Raw genomic sequence first — 22,322 nt, 5'->3', positions numbered from 1 at the left:
GCGGGCTGCGGCGCGCAGTCTTAGGCGTGCGCTTCGGAGAAGGGGCCCTCGCGTGGGAGGAGCGCGTCTGCGAGGGATGCGCCGGCGCAGGCGAGACCCGGAGCCGCGTGGTCGCTGCGCAGTGCGTCGTGTGGGGCGGCCGACCCCGGCCCGGGTTTCCCTGCTCGTTTTCGTCCGGGCGGGCGTCTTGGTTCCCGTTCCAGGCCAGCCCCATCCTGGGTCGCCGCTTCATCTAGCGCTTTGGGGCATTTGTGTCGTTGGCCTTGTTTTCCTCTTAACTACAAACTTTAAATGTGTTCATCTACTCGTGACGGCGAGTTTAGCAGAGTTTCATTCCCAGAAGACGTGTCACACGATCTGTATATTTTTCATACAGAAATTGACGGACGTCGTTACTTCTAAATTTCCACAGGGGCTGGTTCATCCCGCGGCTTTACCTAGAGAAAAGCGTCTGAGGCCGGGCGCGGCGGCTCCCGCCTGTAATCCCAACACTTTGGGAGGCCGAGGCGGGCAGATCACGAGGTCAGGAGTTCGAGACCAGACTGGCCAACATGGTGAAACCTCGTCTCTACTAAAAATACAAAAAAAAAAAAAAAAAAAAAAAGCCGGGTGTGGCGGCGCATGCCTGTAATCCCAGCTACTCAGGAGGCTGAGGCAGGAGGATCGCTTGAACCCGAGATGGTGCCACTGCACTCCAGCATGGGCGATAGAGCGAGACTCCATCTCAAAAAATAATAATAAAATAAAAACCATGGACAATGGGAGGGGAACATCACACACCGGGGCCTGTCGGGGGTGGGGGGCCAGGGGAGGGATAGCATCAGGAGAAATACGTAATGTAGATAACGGGTTGATGGGTGCAGCAAACCACCATGGCACGTGTATACCTATGTAACAAACCTGCACGTTCTGCACATGTACCCCAGAACTTAAAGTATAATTTTAAAAAGAGAGAGAGAAGCATCTGAGCGTTTCTCAGGGACGGCGGCTGGCAGCCAGGACGGGCTGCGGCGGTGAAGTGCGGGGCGGGAAGCGACGCGTGCGCCTCCTGCGCTGGCTTCTGTGAAAGGAGGGACTGACTGGAGATCACTGCTGAAAAGCGGACTACGCATCAGTGAATAGTTAACTCAGTGAAATATGAGCTTCTACATTCAAAACCATTTGTGCTTTAAAGATTTTGTCTCACCATGGTATCGTATTTATCTGAATCCTATGTTGCTTTTGCTTTGTAATCTGAATTGTCTGTCACTCCCCCAGTCTCCGTTTTTTGTTAACTGTTCAACATTCATAGAAATGTCTGTACATGGGACCCTTTAACAGAGAGAGTAATCTGTCATAGCAAGTATTTCCTGAGTAGTTTCACTGATTCTATGTTTTTAGCAGGTCAATGTTTTCCTGGTTAGTTTTATGATTTTATCTCAATTTTTACCAGTTTGTAACTAGAACTGGAGTATTAATGACAAGATATATACTTGTAAGTAAATATTCTATTTATTAGAAGAATAAATCACCCTGACAGTCAACAAATAATCTTTTTAAAATTTTTCATTGATTTGTTGATTTATTTATTAGAGGGAGAGTCTCTGTCGCCTCATCTGGAGTGCAGTGGTGCCATCATAGCTCACTTCAGCCTCGAACTCCTGGGCTCAAGTGGTCCTCCCGCCTTAGCCTCCCAAGTAGCTGAGACTACAGGCACGTGCCACTGCGTCAGGCTGATTTTCGTATTTTTATTAGAGATGAGGTCTGCCTAGGTTGCCCAGGCTGGTCTCAAACGCCTGGGCTCAAGCCATCCTCCCACTTCAGCCTCCCAGAGTGCTGGGATTAGAGGCACGAGCCACCACACTCGGCAATAATAACAATCTTTTTAATGGATCCACTCAAACAAAATAGAACCTGCTCAACTAAAATTTCCTGTCTATCCTCAAATAATATTAAAAACCATCCTATCTTAATATGAATTACCCTAAAATCTATTATTGGCAAATATAAGTTTTCAGTACATCAGTGAATGCTGAAGTTTGGTATATTGGGGAAACTGGCTTTTGAAATATATTTTTTAATCGATTGTAGATAGCATTGTGTGTTCAGAAGCTGTGATGGAAGTGGCATTCTACACCGGACATCTGCTGATACAATACACATCTCTATAGAATCTACTTATTATAAGGACCACTTCATGTATGATCACTATGAAAATCACGATCTGCAAAAATAGGAAGAAAATTAAAGCTAGAAATGTATGTGATTTAATCGCTCTGTTTTGGCTGGCCTCAATTCTGCAGCTTCCTAACACGTTTGAAGCAAGGGTCCTTGCCTGTGATTGTATTATTAATACATTCTATGTAAGCTTGGTTTAAATGATATTGTTCCAGCCAGGCGTGGTGGCACCTATAGTAACAGCTACTCAGGAGGCTGAGGTGGGAGGATCCCTTGATCCTAGGAATTCGAGGCTTCAGTGAGCTATAATGGTGCCAGTGCACTCCAGCCTGGGTGACAGCAACACCCTGAAAAAAAATTAAAAATAAGATAAAATGATATTGTTCATGTGAAAGAATGCCCATTCTTTTGCAAAGATCGTGCTCTTTTGGTAGCTTTTAAAAGTTTTGGATTTGGAAGTTGAGTTCTTCAAGTTCATTATTATTCAGGGTTGTATTTACAATTCTAGGTTTAGAAACAGTTTGTCAACATCTACGAAATTAATTGCGGGGATTTTTGTCGGAGCGGCACCAACTCTACAGTTGGGAAGAATTGACATCTTAGCAATATTGTGACTACAATAATGAAAAAGGAGAATGCTCCGTTTATGTTTTCCTTTTTTTTCTCTCTTTCTCTCTCTTTTCCGTCCCTCCTTTCCTTCCTTCCTTCCCTCCCTCCCTCCCTTAAGATAGAGTCTCCCTCTGTTCCCCCGGCTGGAGTGTAGTGGCTCCATCATGGCTCACTGCAACCTCCCTCTCCAGGGCTCAAGCCATCCTTCCATCTCAGCCTCCCGAGTAGCTGGGACTACAGCCGCACACCACCAAGCCAGTCTAATTTTTGTATTTTCAGTAACGATAGGGCTTGGCCATATTTCCCAGGCTCCTCTGGACTCCTGACCTCAGGCGAGCCCTCTGTGCTCCGGGCCTCCCGGAGTGCTGGGATTACAGGTGTGAGCCACTGCGCCGGCCTACGTTTTCTTTTAACAGTGTTTCATAGTTTTCTGTATACAGATGGTTTCATATTTTGTTAGATAAAGGATTTCTTGGATTTGTTGTATCCAAGGATTTCTTTTTGTTGTTTTATTGCAAATGGTAGGCTTTTAAAGTTTTCCAGTTTCAGTTGACTTTAATATATTGGCTTTGTACTTTTGCTTCTTGTTACCTCCCCCACTCCTATCAAGCCACAGAAGAGGAGGCTCCACCGCACTTTTGATCCCCAAAATTATAGTTTAGAAGATATGGTTCAGAAAAGAGCTGGGAGGCGCGCTTCTTTCGCTGATGGGGTGCGCTCAGCTCCTGCGCTGCCCCTGGTGGCCGGCAGGGCGCGCCCAACCCTACGATTGTGGCTCGTGGCGCGCATGCGCATTCCGCCCGCGGCGTCGCCACAGGGTGAGGGAGCTTGGCTTCCTCAGAAGCCACCCAGGAGCCCCGGCTTGGGGATGACTTGAGGCCGCGTCCTCGGTGAGGAAAAGCTTCCCAGAGGAACTCTGCCGGGGAATCTCTAGAGTCATTGTCCTTTTTAAAAAATGTTTTTATAGGCCGGGTGCGGTGGCTCTCGCCTGTAATCCCAGCACTTTGGGAGGCCAAGGCGGGTAGATCATGAGGTCAGGATATCGAGACCAGCCTGGCCAACAAGGTGAAATCCAGTCTCTACTAAAAATACAAAAATTAGCCGGGCGTGGTGCTGCGCGCCTGTAGTCCCAGCTACTCAGGAGGCTGAGGCAGGGGAATTGCTTGAACCTGGGTGGCTGAGGTTGCAGTGAGCCGAGATCGCGCCATTGCACTCCAGCCTGGGCAACTTGAGCAAGACTCCGTCTCTAAATAAATAAATAAATAAATAACGTTTTTTCGCTTTTTTTTTTTTTTCTGAGACGGAGTCTGTTTCTGTCGCCCAGGCTGGAGGTGGTTTCGGCTCACTGCAACCGCCGCCTCCCGGGTTCAAGCGATTCTCCTGCCTCAGCCTCCAGGGTAGCTGGGATTACAGGCTCCCGCCACCACGCCCAGCTAATTTTTGTATTTTTAGTAGAGATGGGGTTTCACCATCTTGGCCAGGCTGGTCTTGAACTCCTGACCTTGTGATCCATCCGCCTCGGCCTCCCAAAGTGCTGAGATTACAGGCATGAGCCGCTGCACCCCGCCATGCGCCGCATTTTCTTTCTTTCTTTCTTTTTTTTTTTTTTTTTGAGACGGAGTCTCGCTCTGTTGCCCAGGCTGGAGTGCAGTGGCGCGATCTCAGCTCATTGCAACCTCCGCCTCCCGGGTTCACGCCATTCTCCTGTCTCAGCCTCTCCAGTAGCTGGGACTGCAGGCGCCCGCCACCACGCCCGGCTAATTTTTTGTATTTTTAGTAGAGACGGGGGTTTCACCGTGTCAGCCAGGATGGTCTCGATCTCCTGACCTCATGATCCGCCCGCCTGGGCCTCCCAAAGTACTGGGATTACAGGCGCCGCATTTCTTATCCATTCATCTGTTGATGGACATTTAGGTTGCTTCCAAATCTTGGCTGTTGTGAACAGTGCTGCAGCAAACATGGCAGTGCAGACATCTCTTAGACATGCTGATTCCCTTTCCGGTATCTAGCCATCAGGGATTGCTGGAGCTTGTGGTAGCTCAATTTTTAGTTTTCTGAGGAACCTCCAAACTGTTCTCGGTAGTGGTTGTACTAATTTACATTCCCTCCAACCGTGTATGAGGGTTCCCTTTTCTCCACGTCCACCAGAGACACTTTCCTTAAATTCATAAGCAGAGATTCCTTCATGTTCTGGAATGTTCCCATGCGTTATTCTTTACTTTCTCTGGAAAGTAAAGATCTCTGAGCGAGATCTGTTTTAGGCATTTCCCTTCACAGAGGGGTTGGCAGCGGGAAACAGAGAGCACCTGGTGTTTCCTTAATCAGGATCGTTCTGGGAGGAAATCCATGCAAGTCCAGAGAAGTGCGTGGCCCAGGTGAGACTTGCAGAGAACAGTGTTGGTGCCTACAGCTTGGGGAGTCTGGGAGAAGGAAAATGAGCACTCCTGTGGATGTGCTTTATTCATTTCTTCCTGTCTTATTTTCCCTACAGGGTTAAAGTAGTTGTAAAGAAGAAAGTTTTGCAAAGTACATGTATTAAAACTCAAAACATTAGGCCAGGTGTGGTGGCTCATGCCTGTAATCCCAGCATTTTGGGAGGCTGAGGTGGGCAGATCACAAGGTCATTAGATCGAGACCATCCTGGCTAACACGGTGAAACCCCGTCCCTACTAAAAATACAAAAATTAGCCGGGCGTGGTGGCACGCGCCTGTAGTCCCAGCTACTCGGGAGGCTGAGGCAGGAGAATTGCTTAAACCCAGAAGGCAGAGGTTGCAGTCAGCCGAGATTGCGCCATTGCACTCCAGCCTGGGTAACAGAGCAAGACTCTGTCTCAAAATAAAAAATAATAAAATAAAATAGAATAGAATAAAAATCATTATTTCCACTTAAAATAGTTCATATCAGCTGGGCACAGTGGCTCACACCAGTAATCCCAGCACTTTGGGAGGCCAAGGCAGGCAGATCACCTGAGGTCAGGAGTTCAAGACCAGCCTGGCCAACATGGTGAAACCCTGTCTCTACTAAAAATACAAAAAAAAGCAGCTGGGTATGGTGGTGCATGCCTGTAGTCCCAGCTACTAGGGAGGCTGAGGCAGGAGAATCGCTTGAACCCGGGAGGCGGAGGTTGCAGTGATCCCAGATCCCGCCACTGCACTCCAGCCTGGGCAATAGAATGAGACTCCATCTCAAAAAAAAAAAAAAAAAAGTTCATATCAAAAGGAAAATATAGGCTGCTCTGCCTGTGGAGTAGCTATTCTTTTGTTTCTTTACATCTCTAATAAACTTGCTTTCACTTAAAAAAAAAAAAAAAAGAAAGAAAGAAAAAGAAAATCCTAGCACTCTGGGAAGCCGAGGCAGGCAGATCACCTAAGGTCAGGAGTTCGAGACCAGAATACAAAAATTAGCCGGGTGTGGTGGTGCATGCCTGTAATCCCAGCTACTCAGGAGGCTGAGACAAGAGAGTTGCTTGAACCTGGGAAGCGAAGGAGGTTGCAGTGAGCCGAGATCATGCCACTGCACTCCAGCCTGGGCAACAGAGCAAGACTCCATCTCAAAAAAAAAAAAAAAAAAGGGCTGGGCACGGTGGCTCATGTCTATAATCCCAGCAGTTTGGGAGGCCAAGGCAGGCAGATCACCTGAGGTCAGGAGTTCGAGCCCAGCCTGGCCAACATGGAGAAACCCTGTCTCTACTAAAAATATAAAATTAACTGGATGTGGTGGCACATGCCTGTAATCCGAGCTACTGGGGATGCTAAGGCAGGAGAATCGCTGAACCAGGGAGGTGGAGGTTGTGGTGAGCCGAGATTGCGCCACTGCACTCCACCCTGGGCAACAGTAGCGAAACTCTGTCTCAAAAAAAAGAAAAGAAAATGTAAAAGGTAATTTTACTTTTCTCGTTTTAATAGAAGCAAATTCCTCAGTAATCTTTTTTTTTTTTTTTTTTTTTGAGACAGAGTCTCTCTCTCTGTACCCAGGCTGGAGTGCAGTGGCCGATCTCGGCTCACTGTAGCCTGCGCCTCCCGGGTTCAAGCAATTCTCCTGCCTCAGCCTCCCAAGTAGCTGGGACTACAGGAGTGTGCTGCCACATCTGGCTAATTTTTGTATTTTTTAGTAGAGACAAGGTTTCATCAGGTCGGAAAGGATGGTCTTGATCTCCTGACCTTGTGATCTGCCCATCTCAGCCTTCCAAAGTGCTGGGATTACAGGCATGAGCCACTGCACCCAGCCCATCAGTAATCTTTTAAAAATGTACTTATTAGCTCACCTCATTTTCACTTAAGAGAATTTCCATGTTTGATAATTTTTTATGACTCACTGACTATCTCAAAAGGTTGTTTGTGGCCAGGCGTGGTGGCTCACACCTGTAATCCCAGCACTTTGGGAGGCCGAGACTGGCGGATCACCTGAGGTCAGGAGTTGGAGACCAGCCTGGCCAAGATGGCAAAACTCCATCTCTACTAAATATACAAAAATTAGTTGGGCCTGGTGGTGGGCACCTGTAATCTCAGGTACTCAGGAGGCTGAGGCGGGAGAATTGCTTGAACCCTGGAGACAGAGGTTGCAGTGAGCCGAGATTGTGCCACTGCACTCCAGCCTAGGTGACAGAGTGAGACTCTGTCTCAAAAACAAACAAATAAATAAATAAATAAATAAATAAATGGGTTTTTTTGTTTGTTTTTTGAGACAGGGTCTCACTCTGTTGCCCAGGCTGGAGTCCAGTGGTGCTATCATGGCTCATTGCAGCCTCCACCTCCTGGGCTCAAGCAATCCTCCCACCTTAGCCTCCTACATTAGCCTCCCTAGTACAGGTGTGCATCACCACATCCGGCTAATTTTTTGTATTTTTGGTGGAGACGGGGTTTCACCATGTTGGCCAGGCAATCCACCCACCTTGGCTTCCCAAAGTGATGGGATGACAGGCTTGAGCTCCCAGCCAGCTGCTAGTTTTGAGTGGGGCCCAGAACAAGTGAAGGCTCTGCAACAGGTGCAGGCTGTTGTGCAAGGTGCGCTACCACTTGGTCACATGACCCAGCAGATCCAATGGTGCTTGACATGTCAGTGGCAGAGAGCGATGCTGGGTGGAGCCTTGGCAGGCCCGCATAGGAGAATCACAATGTAGACTTTTAGGATTTTGGTGCAAAGCCCTGACATTGTCTGCAGATAATTACTCTTCTTTTTTTTTTTTTTTTGGACTTCAATGTTTTATAACAATAGAGAGTAGCTGAAAATACTACATGCTAACACAGACAATATGATACACAACCTCGGGGGACAAGTTGGCAGGGAGCACGTGGCAGAGGCCACAGGTTTAGACTAAGAGCCTTTTGATGGACTGCTGAATGGATTGGATCTGCTGTTTCAACTGTGAGCCTTCTTTGATGGTGACAGAACAGGTGATGACAGGCCTGGAGACCCCACAGGCTCTCCCCAGGGCCTGCTTGAAGCGCACAAATATGAAGGGCACGTTCTTGTCTTCACACAGCAGTGGAGGTGCAGAATGATCTCCAGTGGCTCGGTGTCTGCAGCCATCACGATGAACTCAGAGATGCCCATTAAGGATTTTGGTGGCCTTGTTGGCTCTTTTCTGAAGCTGCTTGTAGTTACACGACTACTGAATGAACTCCAGTGGTTTCTTGGTGAGGTGGGCATCGGCGAGGGGCTAGGCCTTCAGATTCACATTGGCCTCAGTCATGGCTGTGGTTCCGTGAGCTCGGCACTCCTAGGGCCGCGCAGCCGAGGTCTGAGAAGTGCTCTCTTCCACCCGTACTCTTCTTTTGACAACCAGCTTTTGGCTTGCTACAGGATGGTATTAGGGACTGAATAATTAAGCATGGCCCACCAAATTACTGCATGACCTGAGCTGCTCATCACGAACTTAGTGTTATCTGACCCACCAAGCCATAGAGTGAGGCATACAGAGTAGTACTCCATCATCACGCAATGACTGTGCAAAACTCACAGAATACCTTACCCACCGTTGTGGTGTTAGAGAAACCTGTTTACCAGGCCTCTGGTTTCATAAAACATGACCAGAGTGACTCTATCTTAAGGTAAGTAGCTAGGCACTCACAAGACACCTGTAAGGTTGCTATGGTCGAAAATAGCCACATTCTAAGCTGACCACCAATTATAATTGCAGAAATATTTATGGTCATACGGGACATCTCCCACCAAGCCTGCAGAATGTCCAGATGTCCTAAGAGTGCAGCCCACTTTACTCAGAGAGAACCTTAATGAGCAGGCTTAGGTTGAAGGATTAATGGTCACTGATAGCACCAATCGCCCTACCTTCAGTGAGCACATCTGCACATTCCAGGTTTAATTGTAGCTCCTTAAGAGTTTCTTGTACAGCATTCCTCTTCCTGCTTTCTGAGGATGCCTTACTCTGTAACAGAGTAGATTCTGATAAACTTGCTTCTTTCACTGTGCTCAGTGACTCACCTCAAATTCTTTCCTGTGTAAGATCTAAGAGCCCTTTCCTGGAGCCTGGACTGGAACTCCTCTTTTTCCTGTAACAATGACATTGCTTCTGATCGAAGAACCCACTTCACAGTAAATGAGGTGCACCATGGGCCCATGCTCATGGAATTCATGGGTCTTGCTGTGTTCTCCATCATCCTACCGATTTTGGTTCTGTTTTTCTGGTGGAACTGACTGAGAGAAACATATAGTGAAAGGTAAGTCTTCATTACCCCCTTGACTTTAAGTCCGTGTTTCAGAGGAAGCCACCGCCATTTCCTTGTGTATCCTTCTAGAGAGATTTTCATTTTCATAAACGTATTTGTGTGTACACATTATCAATTAAGAGTCAAGCTCTACAAAATTTGAAGAGGTTTATTCTGAGCCAAAAGTGAGTGATCACGGCCCACGGCACAGTCCCAAGAGGTCCTAAGACCCTGTGCCCATGGTGGTGGGCCTACAGCTTGGTTTTATACTTTTTTTTTTTTTTAAGACAGAGTCTCACTCTGTCACCCAGGCTGGAGTGCAGTGATGCAATCTCGGCTCACTGCAACCTCTGCCTCCCAGGTTCAAGCAATTCTCTGCCTCAGCCTCCTGAGTAGCTGAGATTACAGGCACCTGCCAACAAGCCCGACTAATTTTTTTTGTATTTTTAGTAGACAAGGGGTTTCACCATCTTGGCCAGGTTGGTCTTGAACTCCTGACCTCGTGATCTTTCACTCGCGTCCGTGTGAAGGGACCACCAAACAGGCTTTGTGTGAGCAATAAAGCTTTTTAATCACCTGGGTGCAGGTGGGCTGAGTCCGAAAAGAGGGTCAGCAAAGGGGAGATGGGGTGGGGCCGTTTTATAGGATTTGGGTAGGTAAAGGAAAATTACAGTCAAAGGGGGTTGTTCTCTGGCGGGCAGGGGTAGGGGTCACAAGGTGCTCAGTGGGGGAGCTTTTTGAGCCAGGATGAGCCAGGAGAAGGAATTTCACAAGGTAATGTCATCAGTTAAGGCAAGGACCGGCCATTTTCACTTCTTTTGTAGTGGAATGTCATCAGTTAAGGCAGGAACAGGCCATTTTCACTTCTTTTGTGATTCTTCAGTTACTTCAGGTCATCTGGGCATATACATGCAGGTCACAGGGGATGTGATGGCTTAGCTTGGGCCCAGAGGCCTGACATTCCTGCCTTCTTATATTAATAAGAAAAATAACATAAAATAGTGTTGAAGTGTTGGGGCAGCGAAAAAAATTTTTTTGTGGGGGTGGCATGGAGAGATAATGGGCGATGTTTCTCAGGGCTGCTTCCAGCAGGATTAGGGGTGGCGTGGGAACCTAGAATGGGAGAGGTCAAGTTGAAGGAGGATTTTGTGTTAAGCGGTGATATTGTGGGATTGTTAGAAGGAGCATTTGTCGTATAGAATGATTGGTGATGGCCTGGATACAGTTTTGGATGAATTGAGAAACCAAACGGAAGATACAAGGTCTGAATAAAAGAAGGAGAAAATAGGTATTAAAGGACTAAGAATTGGGAGGACCCAGGACATCCAATTAGAGAGTGCCCAAGGGAGTTCAGCATAATTACTTGCTTGGTTGGCAAGTTTTTGGGCCCTATCCTTGAGTTTTTTTATGTTGTCATACACCAGGCCAGATTAATTTAGGTAAAAACAACACTCCTCATTTAAGAATATACAGAGTCCTCCTTTTTCAGCATTGAGTAAGTCAAGGCCTCAGCGGTTTTGGAGGACAGCTAAAGAGTCAACTTGGGCCTGGAGGACTGATAAAGTTTGTGATATGTCTGTGATGCTAGCAGAGAAGTCATTAGAGAGGCTACGGAAGGTTGTGACAGAGGTTGAAATGCCTGCTATCCCAGTACTGAGAGCAATAGTAGAGGCAGAAAGTCTTAAACTGACAAGCAAGGGAATTAGTGGAATAACTCTTTTTTGTCATGTTGGTGTCAGGAGGGGAACAGGGAGCTTTTTGGTCCTATTTGCAAATTGAATTTTGGGAGTAAGGAAAACTAATGTGCATGTGCCTGTCCAATTAGCAGGTAGACACATGTAGGTAGAGGATCCACAGAGGAAGAAGAGACCTTGTGCCAGGCAAAACTGGAGATGCAAAGTAAAAAGATGAGAAGGAGTGCTGAAAGGGGTGTCTTGTACCTACACTCCTAGGGATCTAGCTAGGGCAGCAGCCATCAGAGGTTGTAATGGGGACTGGTGGGGTAACTGCATAGAGGGGGACGTTCGATTTTCATGGTGTATGAGAAAACGTCTAGTGTCTATGAGCAACCTTTCACGATGGGGTAACTGCATAGAGGGGAGGATCGATTTTCATGGTGTGTGAGAAAACGCTGAGTGTCTATGAGCAACCTTTCATGATGGGGTAACTGCGTAGAGGGGGAGGTTAGACTTTCATGGTGTATGAGAAAATGTCGAGTGTCTATGAGCAACCTTTCATGATGGGGTAACTGCGTAGAGGGGGAGGTTCGATTTTCATGGTGTATGAGGAAACGCTGAATGTCTACGAGCAACCTTTCATGATGGGGTAACTGCGTAGAGAGGGAGGTTCGATTTTCATGGTGTATGAGGAAACGCTGAGTGTCTACGAGCAACCTTTCATGATGGGGTAACTGCGTAGAAGGGGAGGTTCGATTTTCATGGTGTGTGAGAAAACGTCAAGTGTCTACGAGCAACCTTTCATGATGGGGTAACTGCGTAGAGGGGGAGGTTCGATTTTCATGGTGTATGAGGAAATGCTGAGTGTCTACGAGCAACCTTTCATGATGGGGTAACTGCGTAGAAGGGGAGGTTCGATTTTCATGGTGTATGAGGAAATGCTGAGTGTCTACGAGCAACCTTTCATGATGGGGTAACTGCGTAGAAGGGGAGGTTCGATTTTCATGGTGTATGAGGAAATGCTGAGTGTCTACGAGCAACCTTTCATGATGGGGTAACTGCGTAGAGGGGGAGGTTCGATTTTCATGGTGTATGTGGAAATGCTGAGTGTCTACGAGCAACCTTTCATGATGGGGTAACTGCGTAGAAGGGGAGGTTCGATTTTCATGGTGTATGAGGAAATGCTGAGTGTCTACGAGCAACCTTTCATGATGGGGTAACTGCGTAGAGGGGGAGGTTCGATTTTCATGGTGTATGTGGAAATGCTGAGTGTCTACGAGCAACCTTTCATGATGGGGTAACTGCGTAGAGGGGGAGGTTCGATTTTCATGGTGTATGAGAAAACGTCAACTATCTACGAGCAACCTTTCACTGTTATTTATGGGTCTGGGTATAAGTAAACAAGAAGAGGGCCTGGGAGGAGAGCCTGACGAGCAAGGGGAAGGTAGCCAAAGATGGAGTGAAATGCAGGGTAAGTGTCTTCTTAAGCAATAATTACTGCTAATATTTTTAAGTTGGTCAGTATTGATAGAGGACTTATCTGTAATATGGAGCTGGAAGGCTTCAATTGTTTCAGTGATGTGTGTAGTTGGGCTTTGGAGATGAAGAATAAAGGAACATCGAGAAGGTGAAAGGTTACCTAGGGGAATTCCAGTGGGTCTTTGCTGAGAGATACATAAAGGAGCAGCCTTGAGCAGAGTTTTTATTAAAGAGGCATTAATGATGGAGGACCTTTGCATAGTGAGGAAACCTCTTTCAGCCTATATAACAGCATGGTGGTGCAGAATATGGAAGGCATATTTAGAGTCAGTATAAATATTGACATGTAGTCCTTTTGCAAGAGTGAGGGCGCCGGGCGTGGTGGCTCACACCTGTAATCCCAGCACTTTGGGAGGCTGAGATGGGCGGATCACCTGAGTTTTGGAGTTCAAGACCAGCCTGACCAACATGGAGAAACCCCGTCTCTACTACAAATACAAAATTAGCCGGGCGTGGTGGTGCATGCCTGTCATCCCAGCTACTTGGGAGGCTGAGGCAGAAGAATTGCTTGAACCCAGGAGGCAGAGGTTGCAGTGAGCCGAGATTGCGCCATTGCACTCCAGCCTGGGCAACAAGAGCGAAACTCCATCTCAAAAAAAAAGAGTGAGGGCCTGAGTTAAGGCAACTAGTTCAGCTTGCTGAGAGGTAGTGGAGGGAGGCAGAGTGGTAGCCTCAATGATAGATGTGGAAGATACTTTGCTATCTTCCACTCACTTAGCCTGCCTTTGCTAGTGAGTGGCAATTAGGCCTGGTGGAACTGCCATCAATAAACCAAATGTGATCAGGGTGGGGAACAGGAAAGAAGGAAATATGGGGATATGGGGTGAATGTCAGGTGGATCAGAGAGATACAGTCATGAGGGTCAGGTGTAGTATCCGGAATAATGTGGGAGGCTGAATTGAACTCTGGGCCAGGAGCAATGGTAATTGTGGGAGACTAAACGAAGAGTGAGTATAGCTGAAGGAGCCAGGGAGCAGAAAGTATATGTATCAGATGTGAGGAAGAAAATAGATTTTGGAAGTTATGAGAGCTGCAGAGAGTGAGTTGAGCATAGTTTGTGATTTTTGAGGGCCTCTGAAAGTATTAGGGCAGCAGCAGCCACTGCATGGAGACATGATGGCCAGCCTAAAACAGTAAAGTCAAGTTGTTTGGCCAAAAGGCTACAGGACGCGATCCTTGTCCTTGTGTAAGAATTCTGATTGCACAGCCCTGCACTTCGGCTGTGTGTAATGAAAAGAGTTGGGATGAGTCAGGGAGAGCTAGTGGGGGCAGTCTCTAAAACTGTCTTTAAGGAAAGGAAAGAGGAGTGGGGAAAGGATTTAGGATCTATGGGGTCAGCTAGGTTTCCTTTTGTGAGTTTATATGATGGTTTTGTTAGGATGGCAAAACCATGTATCCAAAGTTGAACGTATCTAACCATGCCTAGGAAGGAAAGGAGTTGTTTTGTAGACGGTGTTGGGGTTTGAGATATCAGTTGGACACGATCAGCAGGGAGAGCACGTGTGTCTTTATGAAGAATTATCATGAGGTAGGTAACAGATGAAGAAATTTGAGCTTTGGAGGGGGATACCTGATATCCTTTGGAGAATAAATGTTGAAGGAGCAGGAGGGTGTCTTGTTGAGAATATTCAAAGGAGGGGCTACAAAGAAGAAGGTCATCAACATATTGAATAAGGTGAGAAGTGGAGGGGTGGAAAGAAAGTAAATCATGAGAAAGAGCTTGGCTGAAGTAATGAGGGCTGTCCCTGAAGCCTTGCGGCAGCACAGCCCAGGTAAGCTGCTGGGACTGATGGGTGCCAGGGTCAGTCCAGGTAAAAGCAAAGAGAGGCTGGGACGAGGGGTGCAGCGGAATAGTGAAAAAAGCATCTTTAAGATCGAGAACGGAATAGTGAGTTGTGGAGGAAGGTATTGAGGACAAAAGAGTGTACGGGTTGGGCACCACGCGGTGACTAGGCAAAACAATTTGGTTGATAAGGCGCAGATCCTGAACTAACCTGTAAGACTTGTCCGGTTTTTGGACGGTAAAATGGGGGAATTGTAAGGAGAGTTTATAGGTTTTAGAAGCCCATGCTGTAGCAGGCGAGTGATAACAGGCTTTAATCCTTTTAAAGCATGCCGTGGGATGGGATATTGGCATTGAGCGGGGTAAGGGTGATTAGGTTTTAAGGGGATAGTAATGGGCATGTGATCGGTTGCCAGGGAGGGAGTAGAGGTGTCCTATATTTGTGGGTTAAGGTGGGGGGATACGAGAGGAAGACGCAAAGCAGGCCTTGGGTTGGGAAGAAGAGCGGCAATGAGATATGGCTGTAGTCCAGGAATAGTCAGGGAAGCAGATAATTCGGTTAAAATGTATCGACCTAATAAGGGAACTGGGCAAGTGGGGATAACTAAAAAAGAGTGCATAAAAGAATGTTGTCCAAGTTGGCACCAGAGTGGGGGAGTTTTAAGGGGTTTTGAAGCTTGGCCGTCAACACCCACAACAGTTATGGGGGCAAGGGAAACAGGCCCTTGAAAAGAAGGTAACGTGGAGTGGGTAGCCCCCGTATCGATTAAACAGGGGATGGACTTACCCGCCACTGTGAGAGTTACCCGAAGCTCAGCATCCATGATGGTCCAGGGGGCTTCCAGGGTGATCAGGCAGCGTCAGTCTTCAGCTGCTAAGCCAAGCAGATCTGGGAAGGAGTCAGTCAGAGAGTCTTGGGCTAGAGCTTTAGGGGCTCTAGGGGTGGCTGCCAGGCGAGCTGGGCAGTCTGATTTCCAGTGGGTCCCTGCACAGATGGGACACGGCTTGGGAGGAATCCCAGGCTATGGGCATTCCTTGCCTAGTGGCCAGATTTCTGGCACTTGAAGCAAGATCCTAATGGAGGAAGTCTTGTAGGAATGCTTGACTACTGCGGCTTAGGCATGTGCAGCTTAGGCATTTTGAAGTTCTTGTGTGCTGGAGGTGTGTCTGGGTTTTGTCTCACAGCAGAGGCAAGTAATTGTAACTCAAAAATGCATTGCTGTCTGGCTGCCTCCCCTCTATTATTGTACAACTTGAAGGCAAGGTTGATTCATTCCTATTGTGGGGTTTGAGGGCCAGATTCTAATTTTTGAAGTTTTTTCCTAATGTCAGGAGTGGATTGGATGACAAAATGCATATTAAGAATAAGGCAGCCTTCTGGCCCCTCTGGGTCTAGGGCGGTAAAGTGTCTGAGGGTTGCTGCTAAGCGGGCCATGAACTGGGCTGGGTTTTCGTCTTTACCTTGGGTAGTTTCTGTAAGCTTGTCATAATTAACAGCTTTGTAAGCTGCCTTTTTAAGCCCTTCAACTAGGCAGGAAATCATGTAATCTTGCCTAGCTGTACCTGGGGAATCTGCCTGATAGTTCCATTGGGGATCCTCTTGGGGAACTGCTCTAATGCCTTCCTGGAGGTCTGGCTCATGAAGCCGGTGGTTATCAGCGTGAGATTGGGCTAGAGAAAAAACTCTTTCCCATTCATCTGGGGAGAGGGTAGAAGCTAGGATGACATTTCAGTCACTCCAGGTTAACTTGTAGGACAGAGTTAGATATCGGAATTCCTGTATGTATTTAGTGGGGTCTGATGAGAAAGAGCCTAAATGTTGACTGATCTGAGAGAGGTCTGATAGAGAAAAAGGCACATGTACCCTGACTATGCCTTCAGCTCCAGCCACCTCTCTAAGAGGAAATTGTTGGGCAGGTGGGGAAGAGCTAGTCAAGGAACTAAACTGTAAGCCGGACCGGGTGTGAGGAGGGGAGGTGACAGAAAGATTATAGCGTGGAGGAGCGGAGGCTGAGGAAGAATTGGGACTTAGCTTGGCCTGGCGACGAGCAGCCTGGGGAGGAGGGGAGAGGTCAGATGGGTCTGTAGAAAAGGAAGACTGGAAAGACTCAGCGACTCTTGGGGTTGGGACTGAGGGAACAGGCAGGAGGGAGAGAAGGAGGATTTGGGAGGAATCACATTGGGAACAGAGACCAGGGAGGGAACGAAGTGTGAAAAATGCCTGGATGTAAAGCACCTCAGACCATTTGCCTATTTTTCGACAAAAATTATTTAGGTCTTGTAGAATGGAGAAGTTGAAAGTGCCGTTTTCTGGCTATTTAGAGCCATTGTCAAGTTTGTATTGGGGCCAAGCAGTGTTGCAGAAGAAAACAAGGCATTTAGGTTTTAGGTCAGGTGTGAGTTGAAGAGGTTTTAAGTTTTTGAGAACACAGGCTAATGGAGAAGAGGGAGGAATGGAGGGTGGAAGTTTGCCCATAGTGAAGGAGGCAAGCCCAGAGAAAAGAGAGGGTAGAGACATGGAGAGAAGGGGGTGGGGGGTGCTTGCCACCCAGGAAAGTGGAGAAGGGGTAGAGACACGGAGAGAAGGGGTTGGGGGGTTCTTGCCCCCCAAAAAAGCATTACTTGCCACTAAGGGTGAAGGACCAAGGCAGGCGTCCCTGCGTGGTCAGACACCTCTGAAACGTGGGTGAATAATCAGGCAGGCGTCCCCGCGCGATTAAACACCAAGGGAAGACTGTCTTCCCGAGTCCGTGACCGGCGCCGGAATTTTGGGTTCATGGATAAAACACGTCTCCTTTGTCTCTACCAGAAAAGGAAAGGAACTGAAATTAAGAGTAAGGAGAGATTAAAGTGTGGCACCAAGATCGAAAGGAGAAAGAGGTTGAGGGATAGTGAGAGAGGTGGGAGAAGACAGTAAAAAGAAGCCGCTTACTGGATTTAAAATTGGTGAGATGTTCCTTGGGCTGGTTGGTCTGAGGACCTGAGGTCGTAGGTGGATCTTTCTCATGGAGCAAAGAGCAGGAGGACAGGGGATTGATCTCCCAAGGGAGGTCTCCCAATCCGAGTCACGGCACCAAATTTCACGCGTGTCCATGTGAAGAGACCATCAAACAGGCTTTGTGTGAGCAATAAAGTTTTTTACTCACCTGGGTGTAGGCGGGCTGAGTCCGAAAAGAGAGTCAGCAAAGGGCAGATAGGGGTAGGGGGGCCGTTTTATAAGATTTAAGTAGGTAAAGGGAAATTACAGTCAAAGGGGGGTTGTTCTCTGGTGGGCAGGGGTGGGGGGTCACAAGGTGCTCAATGAGGGAGTTTTTTGAGCCAGGATGAGCCAGGAGAAGGAATTTCACAAGGTAATGTCATCAGTTAAGGCAAGGACCGGCCATTTTCACTTCTTTTGTAGTGGAATGTCATCAGCTAAGGCAGGAACAGGCCATTTTCACTTCTTTTGTGATTCTTCAGTTACTTCAGGCTATCTAGGCATATATATACATGCAGGTCACAGGGGATGTGATAGCTTAGCTTAGGTTCAGAGGCCTGACACGATCCACCTGCCTCAGCCTCCCAAACTGCTGGGATTACAGATGTGAGCCACTGCACCCAGCCGGTTTTACACCTTTTAGGGAGAAAGTTCATAGATGGATTCAAAGATTTTCTGATTGGCACTTGGTTGAAAGAGTTAAGTTATTATCTAAAGACCTGGAATCAATAGAAAGGATTGTCTGGGTTAAGCTAAGGGAGACAAAGTTTCTATTTTATTTTTTTTTTGACAGGGTCTCTGTTGCCCAGGCTGGATTGCAGTGGCACAATCTGTGATTTACCGCAGCCTTGTCCTTCTGGGCTCAAGGAATCTGCCCACCTCACCCTCCCGAATAGCTGGGACTATAGGCATGTGCTGTCATCAAGTCCAGCTAAGACGGGGTCTCCCCATGTTGCCCAGGATGGTCTGAACTCCTGGGCTCAAGCAATCCACCCACCTCGGCCTCCCAAAGTGCTAGGATTAGAGGCTTGAGCACCACCACTCTGGCCATTCTAATGCAGATGCCGCTCCAGGCAGCAGGCTTCAGAGAGAATAGATGGTAAACTTTTCTTATCAGAATTAAAAAGGTGCCAGAGTCTTACATTCTCTCCTGGATCAGGAAAAGATGTGGAAAAGGAAGGAGATTCTCTACAAAATAGATTTCCCCCAGGAGACAGTTTTGCAGGGCTACGTAAAACTATGTTAAATAAATACACGTCAGGGTAAAATACTTCGTTTTCTTCCAGGGCCTGCTATTTGTCATGTGATGTATCTTAATGCTACAGTCCGTTTGGTCAGCTTTAAGTTGTCTGTTTTAACGTTGACGCTGGTCAGTTATACCTGAATTCCAAAGGGAGGACAGTATAATGGGACATATCCAAACCCTGCTTCCCATCAGGGACTGAACTGGTTTTTCAGGTTAACTTTCGCGTTGAGAGACTCAGTTCATTCAGTTGGTTGGGGAGGCTTACAATTTTATTTTTGGTTTACAAGGTATAGATAACTATGCCTATACCTATATATACAAATGTTTATATATGTATATATGTGTGTATATATGGTTTGTTTTACACAAATGGATGCCTACTTTATTTATTTTGGTAGCGATGAGGTCTCAGGCTAATCTCAAACTCCTGGGCTCGAGATCCTCCTGCCTAGGCCTTCCAAAGCACTTAGATTACAGGCGTAAGTCACTGCGCCCGGTCCTGCTTCACCCTCTTAAAACCGCCCTTGGGGGCTCCTCATGAGTGCAGACATTGGCGCGTTCCTCCAAACCGCACAGACTCCCCCTGCGTGGACGCGTCTCGCCGTCTTTACTCCTCTTTCGCCGACCTTTCACTTTCAGGGAATACCCTCTGGCGCCCTTCTCTGGAGCACACACGTGAACGCCGCCGGATTCCAAGAAGTGAGATACTGAGGCAAAAGATACGCGCGTTCAGAACAGGAAGACCCCGCAAAACGCCGGCCAAGACGTGGCCCCGCGTCCACCCTGCCCACAAAGCAGCCGCTCCCACTCGCGGACCGCGCCCTGTGCCTCAGACTTCGGATCTGTGTGATCCACTGTGTGCAACTGTACCCGAAAGGGTCCCCACGTGCACTACCTCGTGACAACTAAGATGGACCGTCTTCTACTCCTAGGAGTCATCCCCAGATTAGCGGGGCTCTCAGAATCCTTGGGGCTTCCAATCCGGAAGTTCCCCGTCCCTTCTGCCCCAACATAACATGGCGCCGACCGCAGCCACTTCCGTGATCCGCAGGCGACGAAGTCGCCTGGCCAGGATCAAAGATGGCCGAGAGCCCTCCACGCGCCTACTCTCGCGGGCCACTCCCGGCTCCGCTCTAGCTGCCGCTCTTGGTGAGCGCCGCCGCCAGCCAATCGCGGGGCGCAGAGGCCTCTGGCCCCGCCCCGCGGGTCAGCTGAGGGAGCCGCAATGTCTCTTGACAGCGGCGGCCGCGCAGCCGGTTCCGGGTTCGGCGCGGGGCGGGGGTAAGCGCGGCTGGCGAGGGGGCTGCGGCGGGCGGCGAAGGGGGACCTGGTTGCGGCCGTGGGAGGGGGCGCCCGCCGGCGTCCAGGCCGGGCTGCGGGGCTGCGTGGCTGCGTGGGCGCGGGCTGCCGGGCCGGGGCCCGCGGGGTGGGGCGGGCGCCGAGTCTCGGCCTCTGGGGTCGGGAGTCTCCACGGGCATTTCCGGGGTCTCCGCAGATGTGAATCCCGATGGAGCGGCCCGAGGAAGGCAAGCAGTCGCCGCCGCCGCAGCCCTGGGGACGGCTCCTGCGTCTGGGCGCGGAGGAGGGCGAGCCGCACGTCCTCCTGAGGAAGCGGGAGTGGACCATCGGGCGGAGACGAGGTGCGGGGCTGAGGCCGGGGACGGGGGCCTGGGGCCGGGGGCCGGGGCCGGGCAGAGCCACCGGGTTGCGGGCAGGCCACAGGGGCGGCGGTGCAGTGTGCGCTCCACACTTTTCCGTGGAGTGAAATGTCGTGTAAGAACTGGTATTTATTCGGTGTTCTGCCCACCGATTCTTGCGTATGATTCACGCACATCATTTAGCCTTCGTTACAACTGTATAAGTTAGTTGTGTTAATATACTCTCCAGAATGCAATATTGTCACTTTCGTTGCCGTACAGAGTATCTTTTCTGATTGTAATGGAACGAAATTAAAAATAATAGAAGGAAAAGTGGAAAATTCACAGATAATGTGGACATGAAACACCACACTCTTAAAGCAACCGGTGGGTCAAATAAGTCTTTACAAGGGGGACCTTGTTTTGAGACAAATGAAACAAAAATAGAATACACCAAAAGGTATTTAGGATGCAGCCAAGGCAGTACTCAGAGGGAAATTTATAGCTGTAGTGCTTATATTAAAAAAGATCTCAAGTCCCAGCCCCTAGAATATTTATTTATTTAATAAACCTGGAAAGCTAAGAACTTGAACAAAGTCATACAACGGGTGAGAGAAAGTTCCCTCAGCCTCCACATTCACTGCCTCCAGTCTCCCAAGTGACCATCTGGTAGTTTGATTTCCTCTGAAGCCTTTGTATGGGGAGAGAAACGCACTGGTCCTGTCAACAAAAATGTTTAGTTTGTCTGAAAATTAATGAATTAGCTCCGACATTATACTCTAAAAAGGAGCGAGGATGGGAAATATTTGCTGTTTGGAAGCAATTTTTTTTTTTTGTTGTTTAATTTCATCCCTTATAATGTGCTTGCACCTGGTTTTTGTTTGTTTGTTTGTTTGTTTGTTTTTTTGAGATAAGAGTCTTGCTCTGTGGCCCAGGCTGGGGTGCAGTGGTGTGATCTCAGCTCACTGCACCCTCTGCCTCCCGGTTCAAGTGATTCTCCCGCCTCAGCCTCTGGAGTAGCTGGGACTACAGGCGTGTGCCACCATGCCTGGCTAATTTTTGTATTTTTAGTAGAGACGAGCTTTCGCCATATTGCCCAGGCTGGTCTTGAACAACTGAACTAAAGTGATTCGCCTGCTTCGGCCTCCGAAAGTGCTGGGATTACAGGTGTGAACCACTGTGTCTGACCTGGTTTTGTTTTTTGGGGTGTTTTGGTAGTCTTACATTCCAGTATCAAGTCAAAGTTTATTTTACAACTTTGAAAGTATTTAGATATCATTATAACATATCAAAATTATCCCTTTAAGCCAAGAGGAAGTATTTGAAGATTTTTCCCTTTGTCTTTACTTGATAGACTAGGAGGTTTGGTGAAGAGCAGAGGCCCTAGAGACAAATTATGTGGGTTTCCAATCTGTCAACACATTACTCTGGGCTAACGACATCTTTATGTGCCTATGTACCTACTTCATAGAGTTGCTCTGAGGAGTTAATGAGATCATACACGAACTGCTTAGAAGGAACTTTAGCGTTAGCCCTTAGCATTAGCCATTGTTATTGTAACATGTTATACGTTATTACATGGTAGGACATTACATGTTAAGACAAGGAGCAAAAATATGTCATTGAGTTTATCTTTTAATAGGAACGATTTTAGTGAATTTATAAATAATGTTGCCAGCAAAAACTTTAAGATTATTGTATTAGTTTGTTCATACTACCATAGCAAAATACTACATTCTGGGTGGCTTAAGCAACAGAAATTTATTTATTTATTTATTTGTTTATTTATTTATATATTTTTTGAGACAGAGTCTCACTCTGTCACCCAGGCTGGAGTGCAGTGGCGCGATCTCGGCCCACTGCAAGCTCCACCTCCCGGGTTCTTGCCCTTCTTCTGCCTCAGCCTCCCGAGTAGCTGGGACTGCAGGCGCCCGCCACCACGCCTGGCAGTGGTATTTTGTATTTTTAGTAGAGACGGGGTTTCACCATGTTAGCCAGGATGGTCTCAATCTCCTGACCTCGTGATCTGCCT

General features: G+C 47.9%; 1 protein-coding gene and 1 pseudogene across 29 annotated transcripts in view; one reads left to right on the top strand and one right to left on the bottom strand.

Annotated features, from left to right (window-relative positions):
- The window catches only part of CHFR (checkpoint with forkhead and ring finger domains), a 67,871-nt gene that overhangs the window by 922 nt on the left and 44,627 nt on the right, over positions 1–22,322 (top strand). For 23 of the 29 annotated variants that reach the window (XM_055357770.2, XM_031000703.3, XM_055357769.2 and 20 more), the window contains exon 1: positions 20,149–20,293. The exons of 1 other annotated variant lie outside the window; for it this stretch is intronic. In XM_055357770.2, coding sequence (XP_055213745.1) covers positions 20,161–20,293 — 133 coding nt within the window. In that variant the 5' untranslated portion in view covers positions 20,149–20,160. Of the gene's footprint in view, positions 1–19,654; positions 19,935–20,148; positions 20,294–22,322 lie in introns of those variants that run through there. 5 more of the 29 variants (XM_055357762.2, XM_055357755.2, XM_055357758.2 and 2 more) reach the window with 1 other exon arrangement.
- On the bottom strand, positions 7,947–8,594 carry LOC109029142 (NHP2-like protein 1; annotated as a pseudogene).

This window comes from Gorilla gorilla, chromosome 10, assembly GCF_029281585.2.
Source record: "Gorilla gorilla gorilla isolate KB3781 chromosome 10, NHGRI_mGorGor1-v2.1_pri, whole genome shotgun sequence".
Taxonomy (NCBI): Eukaryota; Metazoa; Chordata; class Mammalia; order Primates; family Hominidae; genus Gorilla; species Gorilla gorilla.
Note: the sequence above shows the minus strand (reverse complement) of the source record. Positions and strands in the feature narration are given on the sequence as shown.